Raw genomic sequence first — 16939 nt, 5'->3', positions numbered from 1 at the left:
TGCTGAAAGCCTTCCTGCTAAAATCTGAAACAAGACAAGGATGCTCATTCTTACCACTTCTATTCAACATAGTATTGGAGGTCCTAGCCACAGAAATCAGACAAGAAAAAGAAATAAAAGGTACCCAAATTGGAAGAGGTAAAATTGTCACTATATGCAGACGACATGATACTATACACAGAAAACCCTGAAGACTCCACACAAAAACTACTAGAACTGATAAACAAATTCAGCATGGTAGCAGGATACAGGATTAACATAAAGGAATCTGTTGCATTTCTTTACACTAAAAATGAAATATCAGAAAAGTAAAAACAAATAAAAACCCTTTAAAATCACATCAAAAAAAAAAAAAACTTAGGCATAAACCTTACCAAGGAAGTAAAAGACTTACATGCTGAGGACTATAAAACACTGATAAAGAAAACTGAAGATAATTCAAATAAATGGAAAGATATCCCATGCTCTTGGACTGGAAGAATTAATATTGTTAAAATGGCCATACTACCCAAAGCAATCTACAGAGTTAATGTGATCCCTATCAAATTATCCAAGAAATTTTTCACAGAACTAGAACAAAAATCCTAAAATTTATATGGAGCCATAAAAGGCCCAGAATTCCCAAAGCAATCGTAAGTAAAAAGAACAAAGCTGAGGGCATAACCCTTTGAGACTTCAGACAATACTACAAAGCTACAGTAATCAAAACAGTGTGGTACTGGCACAAAAATAGACATATGGATCAATGGCACAGAACAGAGAGCCCAGAAATAAACCCACACAGCTACAGTCAATTAATCTTCGACAAAGGAGGCAAGAGGGACTTCCCTGGTGGTTCAGTGGTTAAGACTTCATGCTTCCACTGCAGGGGGCATGGGTTCAATCCCTGGTTAGGGAACTAAGATCCCATATGCCAAGCAATGCAGCCACAAAACAAAACAAACACACACACACACACACACACCAAAACAAAGACAAAGGAGGCAAGAATATACAATGGAGAAAAGATAGTCTCTTCAGCAAGTGGTGTTGGGAAAGCTGGACAGCCACACGCAAATCAACGAAGTTAGAACACATTCTCACACCATACACAAAAATAAACTCAAAATGGCTTTAAGACTTAAGTGTAAGACATGACACCATAAAACTCCTAGAAGAGAACATAGGGAAAACATTCTCTGACATAAATCGCACCAATGTTTTCCTGGGTCAGTCTCCCAAGGCAATAGAAATAAAAGCAAAAATAAACAAATGGAACCTAATCAAACGCATAATATTTTGCACAGCAAAGGAAACCAAAAGGCACAAAATGACAGCCTACAGACTGGGAGAAAATATTTGCAAACAAAGCAACTGACAAGAGCTTAATTTCCAAAATATACAAACAGCTCATACAACTCAGTAACAAAAAAACAAACAACCCAATCAAAAAATGGGGAAAAGACCTAAACAGACATTTCTCCAAAGAAGAAAAACAGATGGCCAAAAGGCACATGAAAAGATGCTCACCACTGCTACTTACTAGAGAAATGCAAATCAAAACTACAATGAGGTACCACCTCACACTGGTCAGAATGGCCATCATTAAAAAGTCTACAGGGCTTCCCTGGTGGCGCAGTGGTTGAGAGTCTGCCTGCCGATGCAGGGGACATGGGTTCGTGCCCCACTCCGGGGAGATCCCACATGCCGCAAAGCAGCTGGGCCCGTGAGCCATGGCCGCTGAGCCACGGCCGCTGAGCCCGCGCATCCGGAGCCTGTGCTCCGCAACGGGAGAGGCCACAACGGTGAGAGGCCCGCGTACCGCAAAAAAAAAAAAAAAAAAAATCTACAGGAATTCCCTGGCAGTCCTGTGGTTAGGATTCCATGCTTCCACTGCAGGGGGCACAGGTTCAGTCCCTGGTCAGGGAACTAAGATCCTGCATGCAGCACTGTGTGGCCAAAAAAAAAAAAATTCAATTAAAAAGTCTACAAATAACAAATGCTGGAGAGGGTGTGGAGAAAAGGGAACCCTCCTACACTGTTGGTGGAAATGTAAATTCGTGCAGCCACTATGGAAAACAGTATGGAGGTTCCTCAAAAAACTAAAAATAGAGTTGCCATATGATCCAGCAATCCCACTCCTGGGCATATATCCAGACAAAACTGTAATTCAAAAAGATACATGCAACACAATGTTCACAGGAGCACTGTGTACAATAGCCAAGACATGGAAGCAACCTAAATGTCAACAGATGAATGGATAAAGAAGTGGTGTATATACACAATGGAATACTATTCAGCCATAAAAAAGAAAGAATGCCATTTGCAGCAACATGTATGGACCTAGAGATTATTATACTAAGTGAAGTAAGTCAGAAAGAGTACGACAAATACCATATGATATCACTTATATGTGGAACCTAAAATATGACACAAATAAGCTTATTTACCAAACAGAAACAGACTCACAGACATGGAAAACAAACTTATGGTTACCAAAGGGGGTAGAGGGTGAGGGAGGGATGAAGTGGGAGTTTGGGATTAGCAGATACAAACTACCACATATAAAAATAAACAACAAGGATATAATGTATAGCACAGGGAACAAAATTCAATATCCTGTAATAAACCATAATGGACAAGAATATGAAAAAATAAACAAACAAAAAACCCCCTTTTCCCCTCTAAACTGCATATTGATATTAAGTAGTTAGCAGATCAAAACTGCACTTTATGGTTATCTTTCCAAATCACATATCTGCCTATCTTCTAAAGTATCAGGTGCTTCCTAACTATGATTCAAAATGGAGAAGCCCTGGGACTTCCCTGGTGGTCTAGTGGTTTAAACTCTACGCTCCCAAAGCAGGGGGCTCAGGTTCGATCCCTGATCAGGGAACTAGATCCCACATGCTGCAACTAAAAGCCCACATGCCACAAATGAAGATTCTGCATGCCGCAACTAAAAGATCCCGAGTGCCGCAACTAAAAGATCCCGAGTGCCGCAACTAAGACCTGGCGCAGCTGAATGAATGAATAAATTAATTAATTAATTTAATTAAATTAAAGAAAAAAATTTTTTTAAGTTATGAAAAAAAATGTAGACACCCTAAAAGAATTCAATCATATTAAAAGAAAACATAAAGAAGACAAGAAGGGCACATAAAAACACACTATATGTATGGCTAAAAATGACTGTCAAAAGTCAGACAACCAACTGGAAAAAATGTTTGTAAGCTACATCACAAAGGGCTGTTCTCCCTAATATACAAGGACTCCTATAAATATAGAGGAAGAAAAATCCAACGGTTCAATAGAAAAATGCGTGAAGAATACTAACACTGCACAGAAAGGAAACATAGATGGATCTTAAGCATAGGAAATACACTCAATCTCACACACGATAACAAATGTGCAAATCAAACCTACTAGTATTGTTGTACAGCAGAAACTAACACAACATTGTAAAGTAATTATACTCCAATAAGATTTTTAAAAAAGACAAAGAATAAAAACTATTATTAGAGGTCATTTTAAAAATTAACAAGTCGGCAAAAATCTGAAGTTTGATGTTGATGAGGATACAGGGGAAAAGGCACTTATACTATGGAGGTAGGAATGTAAAATGACACACCTGCAATGGAATGCAATTTGGCAATAATCATCAAAATTAAAAATACATTTATCCTATGACCCAACAATTCCATTTCTGAGAAATTTTCCACTGACATAATTGCACATGTACAAAATGAAATATGTACAAGGCTACTCATTTTAGTACTTGTAAAAGGAGAGGTCTGAAGATGGCATAAATGGCCACTACTAAAAGACTAAATAAACTTTGGCTTAATCCATAAAGTGGAATATTACGTAGCTTGAAATTTTGAAAGTATCCTTTTTATGTACCGATAAGGAAAGAGTTCTTAAATATATTGCTAAGCTAAAAAAGCAGGGTATGCGTAGTGTGCTTTTATGTAAAATAGGAGGACTGGGATAAGAACAAATGTGTTTATAAATGAAAACAAAAGAATGATACACAAATTAGTAACAAAAGTTGTCTGAATATGGGGGAAGGACTGGGAACTAGACGGGTGAGGGACCATATATACCTTTTATTTTTGAGCCATTTGGATGTACTACCTTTTTTTTTTTAAGCAAATAAGGCATAATTTAACTCAAAACAAAAACTGGCGCATCGTTTCTGAAACTTTTTTTTACCAATACGGAAAACCTGAAATTATATTTGACACCCTGTACAATTAGAAAATATTCTTTAATACTTGGAATTTAACCTTTCACTCAATCTGATAAATTCCACCCCTAGTCGTGATGGAACAACAAGGATTAGGTTTACTCTACTGCCTTAACAACTAGAAAAATCAGACAAAACATATGAAAAAATGGTTTTCAACACTGGCCAACAGGCAGTGGGGAGAATAACCCCTGAGAGAAGGGGACAAACATGGTAAATCTTACAAGTGCCCCAGCTCACTGCAGGTAGAGATTTTAGGCCTTGGCACAGGGAGAGGCAACTCAAACAGAGCCTAGCAGACTTGCTGAATTGGGGAAACAATATTTAGAGCTCAAGAAGGCCAGAGTTGCCAGAATTTGCGTGGCAAAACACATAGAGGATGGGCTGCAAAGAAAAATCTCCAGATAACTGCAGAGGGGTTCCCTTGAGTCTCTGACTGAGTACTGCACATGCACGTGAGAAAAAACTGGGTAAAGGAGTGGGCAGAACAATCTTCTGAGCATACATGACAGGAAATAATTCATTTTTCCTACTAGCCAGGAACAAAGAGTATCAGCAATGACAAATATGTGGGCAACTATAAAAGACATTTTCTCATTCAAAAATTTACTTAAGGGCTTCCCTGGTGACGCAGTGGTTAAGAATCTGCCTGCCAATGCAGGGGACACGGGTTCAAGCCCTGGTCCGGGAAGATTCCACATGCCGCGGAGCAACTAAGACCGTGAACCACAACTACTGAGCCTGTGCCCTAGAGGCTGTGGGCCACAACTACTGAGCCCGCGCGCCTAGAGCCCGTGCTCCACAACAAAAGAAGCCACCGCAATGAGAAGCCCGCGCACCGCAACAAAGAGTAGCCCCTGCTCTCTGCAACTACAGAAAGCCTGCACGCAGCAGCGAAGACCCAACGCAGCCAAAAATGAATAAATAAATTTATAATAAAAAAAAACCCAAAACACAAAAAGAAGGCAAGAAAAGAGGAGAGAAAGAATTATATCCAGATGGGATAAATAGAAAACAGAGCAAAATGGTAGGTTTAAGCTCCATCTTATCAAAAATTTCATTAAATATACGTAGTCTAAATAGCCCTGTGTTTTTAATACAGAAGCAAAACTTGTATTTCAAGTATAGCCAGTCTGTTATGATTATTAAGCTTTCCATTTCCCAATCCAAACACTCAGTTTTAAAAAGTCTTGGCAGCAGAACAAAATGTGCTCTTGAATTATAATGTTTAAGCTATCATTCAATGACAATTTTCTACATGGCAGACACTGTGCTTTACTCCACATTCTCATCAACCCTTAACAATTTTGTTACATTCCTGAAACCATATGAAATAATAAATGTACACACCAATAAAATTTTTTTGTTAGGTAGGTGGAATTATCATTTTACACATGAATACAATGAGGTTAGAGGTTAAGTCATTTACGTGAGACATGTTACACAGGTTAAGAAGAAAAGCTGGGGGCTTCCCTGGTGGCGCAGTGGTTTAGAGTCCGCCTGCCGATGCAGGGGACACGGGTTCATGCCCTGGTCTGGGAAGATCCAACATGCCGCAAAGCAGCTGGGCCCGTGAGCCATGGCCGCTGAGCCTGCGCGTCTGGAGCCTGTGCTCCGCAGCGGGAGGGGCCACAACAGTGAGAGGCCCGCATACCGCAAAAAAAAAAAGAAAAAGAAAAAGAAAAAGAAGAAAAGCTGGGATTTAAATCCAGATCTGTTTGACTCCCAAGCCCAAGTTCTTCACAGTCATACCATAATTCCCTCCTATCATTACAGCATATTTATTCCTATTTAAATTAAGCAACGAGTATCAACTGAGCACCTACTACGTAAGGCTGTCTGCAAGCCAGATGACATATTAAATTGAATTAAATCTTCAATAAAGTAAACCTATAAAAGCAAAATCTTCAAGGGGCTTCCCTGGTGGCGCAGTGGTTAAGAATCCGCCTGCCAATGCAGGGGACAGGGATTCGAGCCCTGGTCCGGGAAGATCCCACATGCTGCGGAGCAACTACGCCCGTGCACCACAACTACTGAGTCTGCATGCCACAACTACTGAAGCCCACGCGCCTAGAGAAGCCACCGCAATGAGAAGCCCGCGCACCACTCGCAGTTGTGCAAAGAGTAGCCCCCTCTCGCCGCAACTAGAGAAAGCCCGCGTGCGGCAACAAAGACCCAATGCAGCCAAAAATAAATAAATAAATTTATAAAAGCAAAATCTTCAACAAAAAGGCTATTTGAAGGATAGCTGTGAAAGAGTAAACACAACCTAAAAATGTCAATATCAAAATAGAGCGTGATCATGTAGTAAAGATGGTTAACACCATTTTAGTACTAAAAACATATTTTGTATCTCAATGTTAAAAAAATTTACTGAAAATCCCACGTTTCTCAGATTATCCAAATAGAATAAGGACAACTCAGTAGAATATTATAGTTCTTCTGACTTTTTCAGCTGTTTTGACCATAGATATATAATACGGACTAAAAGGCAGATAGTCTGTAGTATAATAAAAAATATATATATTTGGTTTTTGGCCCAGGGATAGATATTTTTGATCACCAATGGCCAATGATTTGATCAGCCATGCCTACAAAATGAAACCTCCATAAAAACCCTTATATGACAAGGTTTGGGGAGCTTCCACATTGATGAACGCATCGAGGTGCTGGGAGCAAATGCCCAGATGGCATGGAAGCTTGGTGCCCCCCTCCCCTACCTTGCCCTATGCATCTCTCTTCCATTTGGCTGTTCCTGAGTTGTATTCTTTAATAAACCCATAAGCATAAACAAACTGTCTTCCTGAGACAGTTCTAACAAATTATCAAACCTAAGGAGAAGGCTGTGGGAACCCCCTATTTACACCTGGTTGGTCAGAAGTATGGGTGTCCCCACTCCTGGGGATTGCAACTGGCATCTGAGGTGGGGGCAGTCTTGTGGGGTCCAGCCCTTAACCTATGGAGTCTGTGCTGACTCTGCGTAGTTGGGGTCAGAACAGGACTGACTTGCTGGATATCCAGTTGGTATTGTAAAATAAAAGAAACCACATATTTGGTTCAGGGGAAAAATTTCTCATTGTCCTTATCAATGAAAGTCAGAAACTGATCATGTTCCAAATACATTATATTCAAAACATTATAAAAGATGATTTTACAAGATAAAAAAATTTTTGGAGTAGACAAGAAAAGGCAATCAAGCTGAGTGTACCTGAGAAATGACTGTAAAAACAGGCACAATTATGAAACTGGTTCCAAATTCAACCTGGTGAATCCTTACTTCAGTTTCATCTAAGTACCAAAGAGGCCCACATGATTAAAGTAGCAATTCATTAGTAATTCTTCAAACGATGTAATTAACACCATGTTTCAACTTAATTAACATCTGAAATTCGGGTCTTGGGATAGCACTGAGTGTGAGAGGATTATAGTTTTGTTTTTTAAATCTTATTTTGAAATAACTTCAAGTTTACAGAAAATCTGCAAGATTGTTACAAAGAATTCCTTTATACCCTTTATCCAGATTTACAAAATTTTAACATTTTGTTCCATGTCTGTATTATTTTTCTAAATTTTTTCAGAGTAGATTGTATGTTTCATGCGCTTTACCCCTTATAGTATGAGTATTTCTCAGCAACAAGGATATTCTGTTGCTAACTGTAGTTATTGAAAAAAAGTATTTGTTTTTTACACAGGATCAAATTGAGGGTCACACATTTATTTAGTGGTCATGTATACTTAGTCTCCTCTCATCTAGAAACGTTCTCCAGACTTCCTTTGTTTTTTTATGACACTGACAATTTTGAAGAATACAGGCCAGTTTATTTTATTCAATGCACTTCAATTTGGGTTCCTCTACTGTTTCCTCATGACTGGATTTCAGGTTATAAATTTTCAGCTTAGTTATTACATAATTCATGTTGTGTTCTTCTCAAAGTAACATAACTAGAGGCACAGGATGTCCATTTCCCCCCATCATTATGTAGCTGCCATTTCTCTACTTGGAATTAATAAATAAGTTGTGGGAGTTAATTTGAGATCATGTTCGTAACTTGTTCCTCGGGAAACCCCCTCCTCTCATCCCAGACTTAGCATCCACACTGATGAAACTTGTCTGAATCAATTCTTATTAGGATGACTACAAAATGGTGATTTTCTATCTCCATCGCTCCTATATTTATTAGTCAAGATTCTATGGTAAGGTTCTCCTCTTCTTTATTTAATTATTTATCTATTTTATTAGTTGGACGGACTAATGAATTATTGTTTTATTCATTTACACTCCATTTATTGTCTTTGGCCAGTGGGAACCCATTCAAGCTGACTTCTGGGCCTTTGACCTGTCCCCAACATTTGTGAGGGGCCCTTCTTTCCCAGCTCAAGTTCCAGAATCAGTCATTTCTCCAAGGAACCTTAATTCACTTCAGTGAAGAACAGTATTTAGACTCTAAGGTCTGAGTAGAAAGATTGGTATTTTAATTCTAAAAAAAGAAAAGGTATTCCTCCTTAGAGCACTGCTTTCAGATTAGTTTGTAAAAGATGTACACAAGAGTCTACTCTGGGTGACAACATCTACTTGAGCTCCAAAAGAAAAGGGCATTTTGGAACATATGAGCAAGTATTTCGACTTGGCTGACCCCCTATGATTTACTCTAAACTATAGCTCACTCAACCTTACTTTGGAGAGTAAAGAACTAAAAGTAAATTCTCTGAGTCTTTACAGTCAAACTGTTCCATTTACCTCCTCTGGAGGGACAGCCAATTCTAACAGGAAGTTAAAATAGTTTTCAAATCCCTTAGAAGGTTATTTGTCTTCTATATACTACCAACCTGCCCTGGCTTAAGAGCTTTCTTTCATGCTACCAATAGAAGCAAGTAAAATATTAAGAGCAAGGATATCTTGGATTAACAAAGTGAAATAAAGAATACAGAACACAAAAGGTTTATTGTAGTCTAGAGTCAATAAATTAAAACTGCATTTAGTATAGGCTAATTTTATCCACATGCAAAGGCCAAACAAATAATCAGCCTGAAAGGCAAAGTTCGCCTGGCAGAGTTACATATGCAATCTGTGAAACAAAGATCCAACAGCATCCTCTTTTCTAATGTACACACATCAATTTTTTCCTCAACACTTTGAGGTCTTTCTCACCATATGCTTTCTATAGACAAAAAAACAGCTAAAGATCAAAAAAAAAAATAAAGTAAAAATCTATCATTCTAAAGAGAAGAAAAAAGGTAAGAACTATTCCACATAAGAGTTTTTAAGATAAAAAATCACTTGAAATTTTTCTTTTAAAGTACAAATCTTCTCTCCATAATATAATGTATACTGTACAGAAGGTCTTAGGACATGATTTTTTTTAATTGCCAAGTATAGTCAATGAATGTATGTGATTATTAAGCACTTCAGTAATAGAAACTTCATTATCTATCTATCTAGATACAGACACAGACACAGACACAGATATAGTTATAGATAAAAACACATATTTCAAGATCAAGCGATATAATGGAAAAAAGCTTAACCAGGAGTTAGGAGACCTGAGGTCTAATACATCAACTCATTATATGACCCTGGGTAAATTAGTTAACCTTTACGGGCTTTCATATTGTCATCTGTAAAATGTGGCAGTTACAGCTGATGGTTTTACAGTTTCTTTACTATTTCATCTGTTGTCATATACCATTTCACCATACATCTATAAATTCATAAGGTTAATGAGACTTTCTCAAAGCAGGAAACAGAATTTAAGCTAAATAGGAATGAATGGCTTTGATCAATACCTTTGAGCTCCTTACCAGCAGAGATTATTTTGTCAGAAAAACAACAGGCATTTTAAAATAGCTAACACTTACTGGAGATTAACTATGTGTGTCAGGTACTGCGCTGAACTCTGCACACACATCGGCTCATTTAATCCTCAAGACAGGCCTATGATAGGTATTACTGTCCCTCAGAATAGACAGGGCTTAAAGAGATTAGCTTGCTTAAGGTCACACAGCTAGCAAACTGCAAAGCTGAGACTCAAACCAGGGTGACTCCAAAGCTTACAGTTTTAATCACCCTACTACATTATCTTCTAATAAATAAATCATGAGCCAAATACATTCTTATCAAATACATTTAATCTCTAGCAGGTACTGATTATTTCCCTTCTTACTACTGTAGAGAAAACTGCTGAGTGACAGCCAACCAAGAACAACTCATGTGAACAAAAAGATTATTTAAAGGTTTGCCTCTATTAAAGAGACGTGCTGTGTTTTTAGATAAGCAATTGTTCCTTTTAATAAAACAAAAAACAATAGTCATTAAATCCGAAAGACCAGAAAAGATCTTAAGGTGTAATATTTATTATTATTATTATTAATTTTTTTAAAGGTGTGATATTATTATGCCCCTTCCTTTAAGCAGACCAAAAATCTCATGACAATTACCCCAGGTTGGGGGGCAGGGGGTGAGGCGGTGCAAGGGAGTGTCTAAGAGAACAGCTCTACCGATAGCATCAGTGTTGGTTCCCAGTATCCCTCACCATTTCAAATTTACTGCATAGCTCTGATTACCAACATAAAGGTTCAGAGACTAAGCCCTAACAACAGACATTCTTTCTTGCTTCCTACTAGGCCACTTCAACTAGCCTATCTGCTCACTAGAGAGAATCTTCCTGCTTGTTTAATATGGAATTTTAAGAAGTAGGATGAATAAGGTCAAGTACATACAAAAGTGAGCCTTTTCCTACATGTTCTCTACATAGTATTTCCTCAACACACAGGCTGTCTAACAAGCTCTCAGAAAACTTCTTTTTTAGACAACTTTAAGGCTAGAAACAGTCATTTCTGATAAGGTATGGATAGTGAGGATATTAAACAAAGGAGAATAAACCAATATCCAAAAATTAAAGGCACAAAAAATAAAACATCCAAACAGATGGGATGGGAATGAATTTTATAAACAAAACTACATATTTCAATTACCTTTATTCCTCTTATAGAGTAAATAAGTTCTCTAAAACACAATGTCCTCCAACCAAAGAGATTTCATATGTCATCTGCACCCCAAACCCAACATCTCAAGTCTGTGCTGATATTCTCTGAATGCTTACAGAAATTAGAGCGCTGAGCCCACATACACTGTAGATCTACTCTATAGCTCTTTGGGCACAAAAGAAAAGAGAATCAGAAAATTACCCTTCTTTGATCCAACCCTGGATGAAGCACTGAAGAATTTCTTCACTGTGGTAACCTTGCGGGTCTTCTCATTGGTTTTCTTTTCTTCAAACTTGGAAAATGTGAGGGATTGGGCCCCTTGGCTGCTCTGACTGCTGGCAAAGGCCTCTTCTTCCTCCCGCTGTAGTCTGTAATTCAAGAAGAGGTTAAGTTTAACCCTGATATTCTCCAAGTTCTCCTTGTATCTAAAGGTAATAACTCAATGAATTGGGGATCTAAAATTTGTAGAGCTAGAGGCTAAATACACCAAATAGGTCTGAGGTCTCTGACGGGAAGCTCTCCTATGTGCTACTACAAACTTCAAAAGGGACTTCTCCGTGGATCATGTTCATTCAGCAATTGTACTAGTGTTACATGAAGCAAATAAAGTCTAGTCCTTTTCCCTGACAACCTCAAGGTTGGAAGAGAGAAAAAGACAAGTAAATAATTACCCATAATGTAACAGTGCCTATAGTAGAGAGCAAAACCCAAGTGCTATGAGAACATAGGAAAAAATAAACTAAATCTGCTGAAGGAGTCCAAGGTTTTATAATGGTGACATTTAGGCCAGTCTTAGAAGGATCAAGAGGATTCCGCCAAGTAAAAGGGCATTCCAGGAAGAAGGTACTACACATGTGAAGGATGTGGCATTTGTTGTGGACCAAGCTCATTCAACGTAGTCAGATCACTGATGGTGTGATGGACTATGATGCTGGATGTACAGCTGGGCACCAGGCGGTAAGAAACCTTGACTGCCAAGCCTGCTATAACCCTGGACTTCATCATGTGGTGAGGAACCAAGAAAGACTATAATCCAGTAAGTTACCATTATCTGATCTGTGTTTTAAAGGTAATGCAGGTAGCTGTGTGACAACTTGAGGGGCAGAGAGACTAGGGACAGAGACAATAATTAAGAATATATTACAAAGATTTAAGTGAGAGAAATAAGAACATGGAAAATAGGAAAGGATGAAATTCAAAACACTTCTCCTAGCTAGAATAAGCAGAGCTTGCTTAATTAGTTGTAAACAGTGTGGGAGGTGAAGGAGAAATTAATGTTTTTTAGCCAACTGAATAAATAGTGATGGCGTTAATTGGTACCGGAGGAGGGTTAGGAGGAACTGCTGGGAGTGGGGATTAGAGTAAATAAAAGCAAGAAATCTGGCCTTGGACCAGCTGAATTTGAGGTATTTGTAGTAAATCTCAAAGGCTATCTATAGAACTATGGTTCTCAAAGTGGATTCCCCAGACAGCAGCATCAACATCACCTGGGAACTTGTTAAAAATGCAAACTCTCAGGCCTCACTCCCAACCTACGAGAGTCCGAGATTCTGAGGGTGAGGTTCAGTGACCACGGTTTTTACAAGCTTTCCAGGTGATTCTCATGCCTGTTCAAATATCAGAAAGTGCCGTAGGAAATCTCAAGCAAGGTCGCAATTGGAAGCAGTAAGAAACAGCAACAAAATCACAGGTAGAGGTGTTGGTGTGAGAATGGAATAGGGACACACCTTTCTCTGAGACAAAACAGAAGTTAATATAAAGACACTAGTACAGTTTGATAACAAGGGAGAAAGCTAAGGGAATTCCTGCCTAGTGGCCTCTACTTTCTTTCTAAAATAGGATCAGCTACAGAGACTATCAAGAATGCAATGGGAAACCCGAGGAAATAGTTAATGTTATATGTCTATATTTGCTCTCTTTGACTGACTATGGAGTCACTGAAAGCAGCAAGTGTACTTTATAATATTGAGTTCATCACAGATGGTAGCAAAGTAATCACTCAACGAATATACCTGATTAAATATAAAAAAAACTAGCAAAAGCTGTCAGAGATCAGTCTTTCTTTTATTGAGAAGCTTCACAATTTCTAGGATGCTTTGGTAAAGGATTAACATTATTCATGGTATTTTATTAGTGCCTATGCTCACTAGACATTCTATGTTTTAATTTTTATCATAATCATATTTCTGCATAATACTAACAAATGCCATTTTTTAAAGAAAAGTTAAATTTCCATAATGTAAGGATTATATATACAAATCAACAGGTTTCTATTATTATGTGCTTATCACTGTGCCAGATGCCATGCTGGATATATTAAAAGAATGAGGAAATAATGCTTGATGAAAGTCATGTGCAATAACCTCATTTAATCTTCACCACAAAATATGTTTATCTCCATTCTTCCACTCCAAGGAGCTTACTGTCTTTATTAGAGAACTAAGGCTAACGCATCCCAAACACAGAACAATTAAAAGTTAAGACAAAGACAAAATAAAGAAATCACTGAAAGCTACTCATTAAACGCTGAATGAGGGGAAAAAATTCATTTCTCTTAATATTAAACTGACTTGCTGACAGATCAAAACAGAAGAAAAAAATGTATTCTGACAATGACAGAGCTATGTATCCAGTTATATCACTGTTAAGCCACCCCTAGTTAAGTCCTTTTACCGCTCTGCTAGTTCCCAATCCTCCTGAATCTGCTTCTGCCTGGCTTTGTGGTACTCCTCCCTCCAGCACTTGGAGCAGAAACCCTGCCAAGCAGGGTTGCCGTAATAACCACATCCTTTCTTGCACAGGAGCTCTGATTGATCCACATGAATTCCTCGGCGCTCAGACTTAAGACTCATCTTCTTCCTGTTAATCAAAGAGAAAACAAGAAAGTTTTGTTGAAAATGAATTCACTATCATTCTACTCACAGCAAAGCAATTAAGAAAAAAAAAATGAATGAGTCTATCATCTTCAAGCTATAATGGAAGAAAGGAGAGAGGGAGGGAAGGAGGGAAAAATATTACAAATTACTGTCATACTAAAGAACAAGCTTCTTATTCCTGCCCAATAATATAAAGAACACTTTAAGAAGGACTAATACTGGATTAAAGACCTAAACAGAAGACATGAAACTATAAAACTCCTAGAAGAAAACATAGGGGAAAAACTTCACAACGTTAGATTTGGAGACAATTTCTTGGATATGACACCAAAAGTACAAGCATCAAGAGCAAAAATACACAAATGGGACTACATCAAACTTAAAAACTTCTACACAGGAAAGGAATCAACAGAGTGAAAAGGCAACCTATAGAATGGGATAAAATATCTGCAAACCATATATCTGATAAGAGGTTAATATTCAGAATATGTAAAGAACTCCTAAAACTCAACAACAACAACAAAAATCCAATTAAAAATTAGCAAAGGCCATGAATAGACAATTCTCCAAAGAAGATGTACAAAGAGCCAACAAGTGAAAAGATGCTCAATGTCACTAATCATCAGGTAAATGCAAATCAAAACCACAAGGAGATATCACCACACACCTGATAGAATGACTATCATCAAAAAGAACAAAAATAACAAGTGTTGGCAAGGATGTGGAGAAATTGGAACCCTTGTGTACAGTTGGTAGGAATGTAAAATGGTACAGCCACTGGGGAAAACAGTATGGTGGTTCCTCAAAAAAGTAGAAATAGAATTATCATATGATCCAGCAATCTCACTTCTGGGTATACACCCAAAAGAACTGAAACAGGATCTTGAAGAGATACCTGCACACTCATGTTCACTGAGCATTATTCACAATAGCCAAGAGTTGTTATTCACAACATTCAAGCATTATTCACAACAGCCAAGCAATCTAAATATCCATCAAAGGATGAATCTATAAACACAGGATGAATGGATGAAGAAAACATGGTATATACAATGGAATATTATATAGCCCTAAAAAAGGAAATCCTAGCACATGCTACAACATGGATGAACCTTGAGAACATTATGTCAAGTAGCCAATCACGAAAAGGCAAATCAAAGGCATTATTCCACCTACATGAGGTATCTAAATTAGTCACTCTCAGAACCAGAAAGTAGAATGATGGTTGCCAGGGGCTGGGGGAAGGGAGGCAAAGAGGAGTTGCTGTTCAATGCGTATAGGGTTTCAGTTTTGCTAGACAAAAAAGTTCTAGAGATCTGTTGTACAAGGTGCACATAGTTAACACTACTGTACACTTTATTCTTTATTTTTTATTTATTTATTTATGGCTGCATTGGGTCTTCATTGCTGCGCACAGGCTTTCTCTAGTTGTGGCGAGTGGGGGCTACTCTTCGTTGCGGTACGCGGGCTTCTCACTGCGGTGGCTTCTCTTGTTGTGGAGCACGGGCTCTAGGGCGCACAGGCTTCAGTAGTTGTGGCACGTGGGCTCAGTAGCTGTGGCTCGCGAGCTCTAGAGTGCAGGCTCAGTAGTTGTGGCACACGGGCTTAGTTGCTCCGTGTCATGTGGGATCTTCCCGGACCAAGGCTCGAACCCGAGTCCCCTGCATTGGCAGGCAGATTCTCAACCACTGCGCCACCAGGGAAGCCCCTGTACACTTTAAAAATGGTTAAGATGGTAAATTTTATGTTATGTGTTTTTTACCACAATAAAAAAAGATTTTAATATTTAAAAAAGGGGGACTAATAGATCCTTCTTATTTGCTACCATTTTAAACCTGAGGGACAAAGTACAATCTTCTTGAAATGCTCTGTGTTCTTACTACATTATGTCATTTGGCTCAAAAAGACAACTTCATTTCAACGATATAAAAGTGAATACTTCGTCCCAAATGAGATATTTTAACATTCACCAAGAAAACAAGTGTAATTAAAGCATCAGAATAGAATCTAAACTCCTTGAGAGGGCATTCAAGGCCCTACTGTTTGCCACCACTCACTACATGCCTAATATTGTGACAGGTACTCAGTATAATTATTTCTCACAAAAACCAAGGTAGATATTATCTCCATTTTATTAGATGTGAAAATTCATAAACAAAAACACAGGCAGCATGAACAATGAAGAAAAAGAGAAAAGTGCTATGAAACCGAGGGGCGGCGGGAGAAGGTGAGGTCATTCTGACTTAGGGAGCATGGAGCGACCACCTGGGCCAAGGAGTGAAGGGTGGGGGATGTAGACCTTCAAGAGCCTTGAGCTGAGGCTTAGAGGGTCTTGTAGCGATGACACAAAAGAGGGAAGACATTCCGGACAGGAAGAACATATTTTGCAAAACACTCAGAGACAGGACAGCAAATGCAGAACATGAATGATGTGGTATAAGTAGGAGGTAAATAGAAGCAGTTATGTGTGAAGTTCAATTATGATGCCTTTTTAAAACTGCAGGCAAGAGTCTGGGTTACAGCATTGTTGTTTCAGTGAAAAGGGGAAATCAGGATAGGTGTCTATTTTAAGACATAAAACTTGAGAGGTGGAGTTCTGTCTTCCAGTATGATGAAGTGAGGAGGACAATAAATCCTCTCCACCAAAATCAACTACAAAGATAGACAAAACTTCCCCTCTGTTGATGGATCAAAGTGTGAACCAAGGAATGCATTCAAACTTCAAGCCACCGACTGGCTCTCTCACATCTCCTGTGTGTATGCACAGTCTCTGTTGGCCAGACACTGGAAGCCTTACTGGCTAGAGATGTTTGTGCACAAATTCAGTCTTTGAACAAACAACAATCTTCGG

General features: G+C 38.4%; 1 protein-coding gene across 6 annotated transcripts in view; it reads right to left on the bottom strand.

Moving 5' to 3' along the window:
* LOC114893965 (rab5 GDP/GTP exchange factor) overlaps positions 1-16939 on the bottom strand; it is a 104441-nt gene that overhangs the window by 61938 nt on the left and 25564 nt on the right. For all 6 annotated transcript variants that reach the window (XM_029220005.1, XM_029219997.1, XM_029219999.1 and 3 more), the window contains 2 exons: positions 13886-14071; positions 11414-11580 (listed from right to left, as the gene is read on the bottom strand). In XM_029220005.1, the coding sequence (XP_029075838.1) occupies positions 11414-11580; positions 13886-14064 (346 nt within the window). In that variant the 5' untranslated portion in view covers positions 14065-14071. Of the gene's footprint in view, positions 1-11413; positions 11581-13885; positions 14072-16939 lie in introns of those variants that run through there.

Source organism: Monodon monoceros, unplaced genomic scaffold, assembly GCF_005190385.1.
Source record: "Monodon monoceros isolate NGI ecotype Baffin Bay Population unplaced genomic scaffold, NGI_Narwhal_1 Super_Scaffold_13, whole genome shotgun sequence".
Taxonomy (NCBI): domain Eukaryota; kingdom Metazoa; phylum Chordata; class Mammalia; order Artiodactyla; family Monodontidae; genus Monodon; species Monodon monoceros.
The sequence above is the reverse complement of the archived record's forward strand: the minus strand, read 5'-3'. Positions and strand labels throughout refer to the sequence as shown.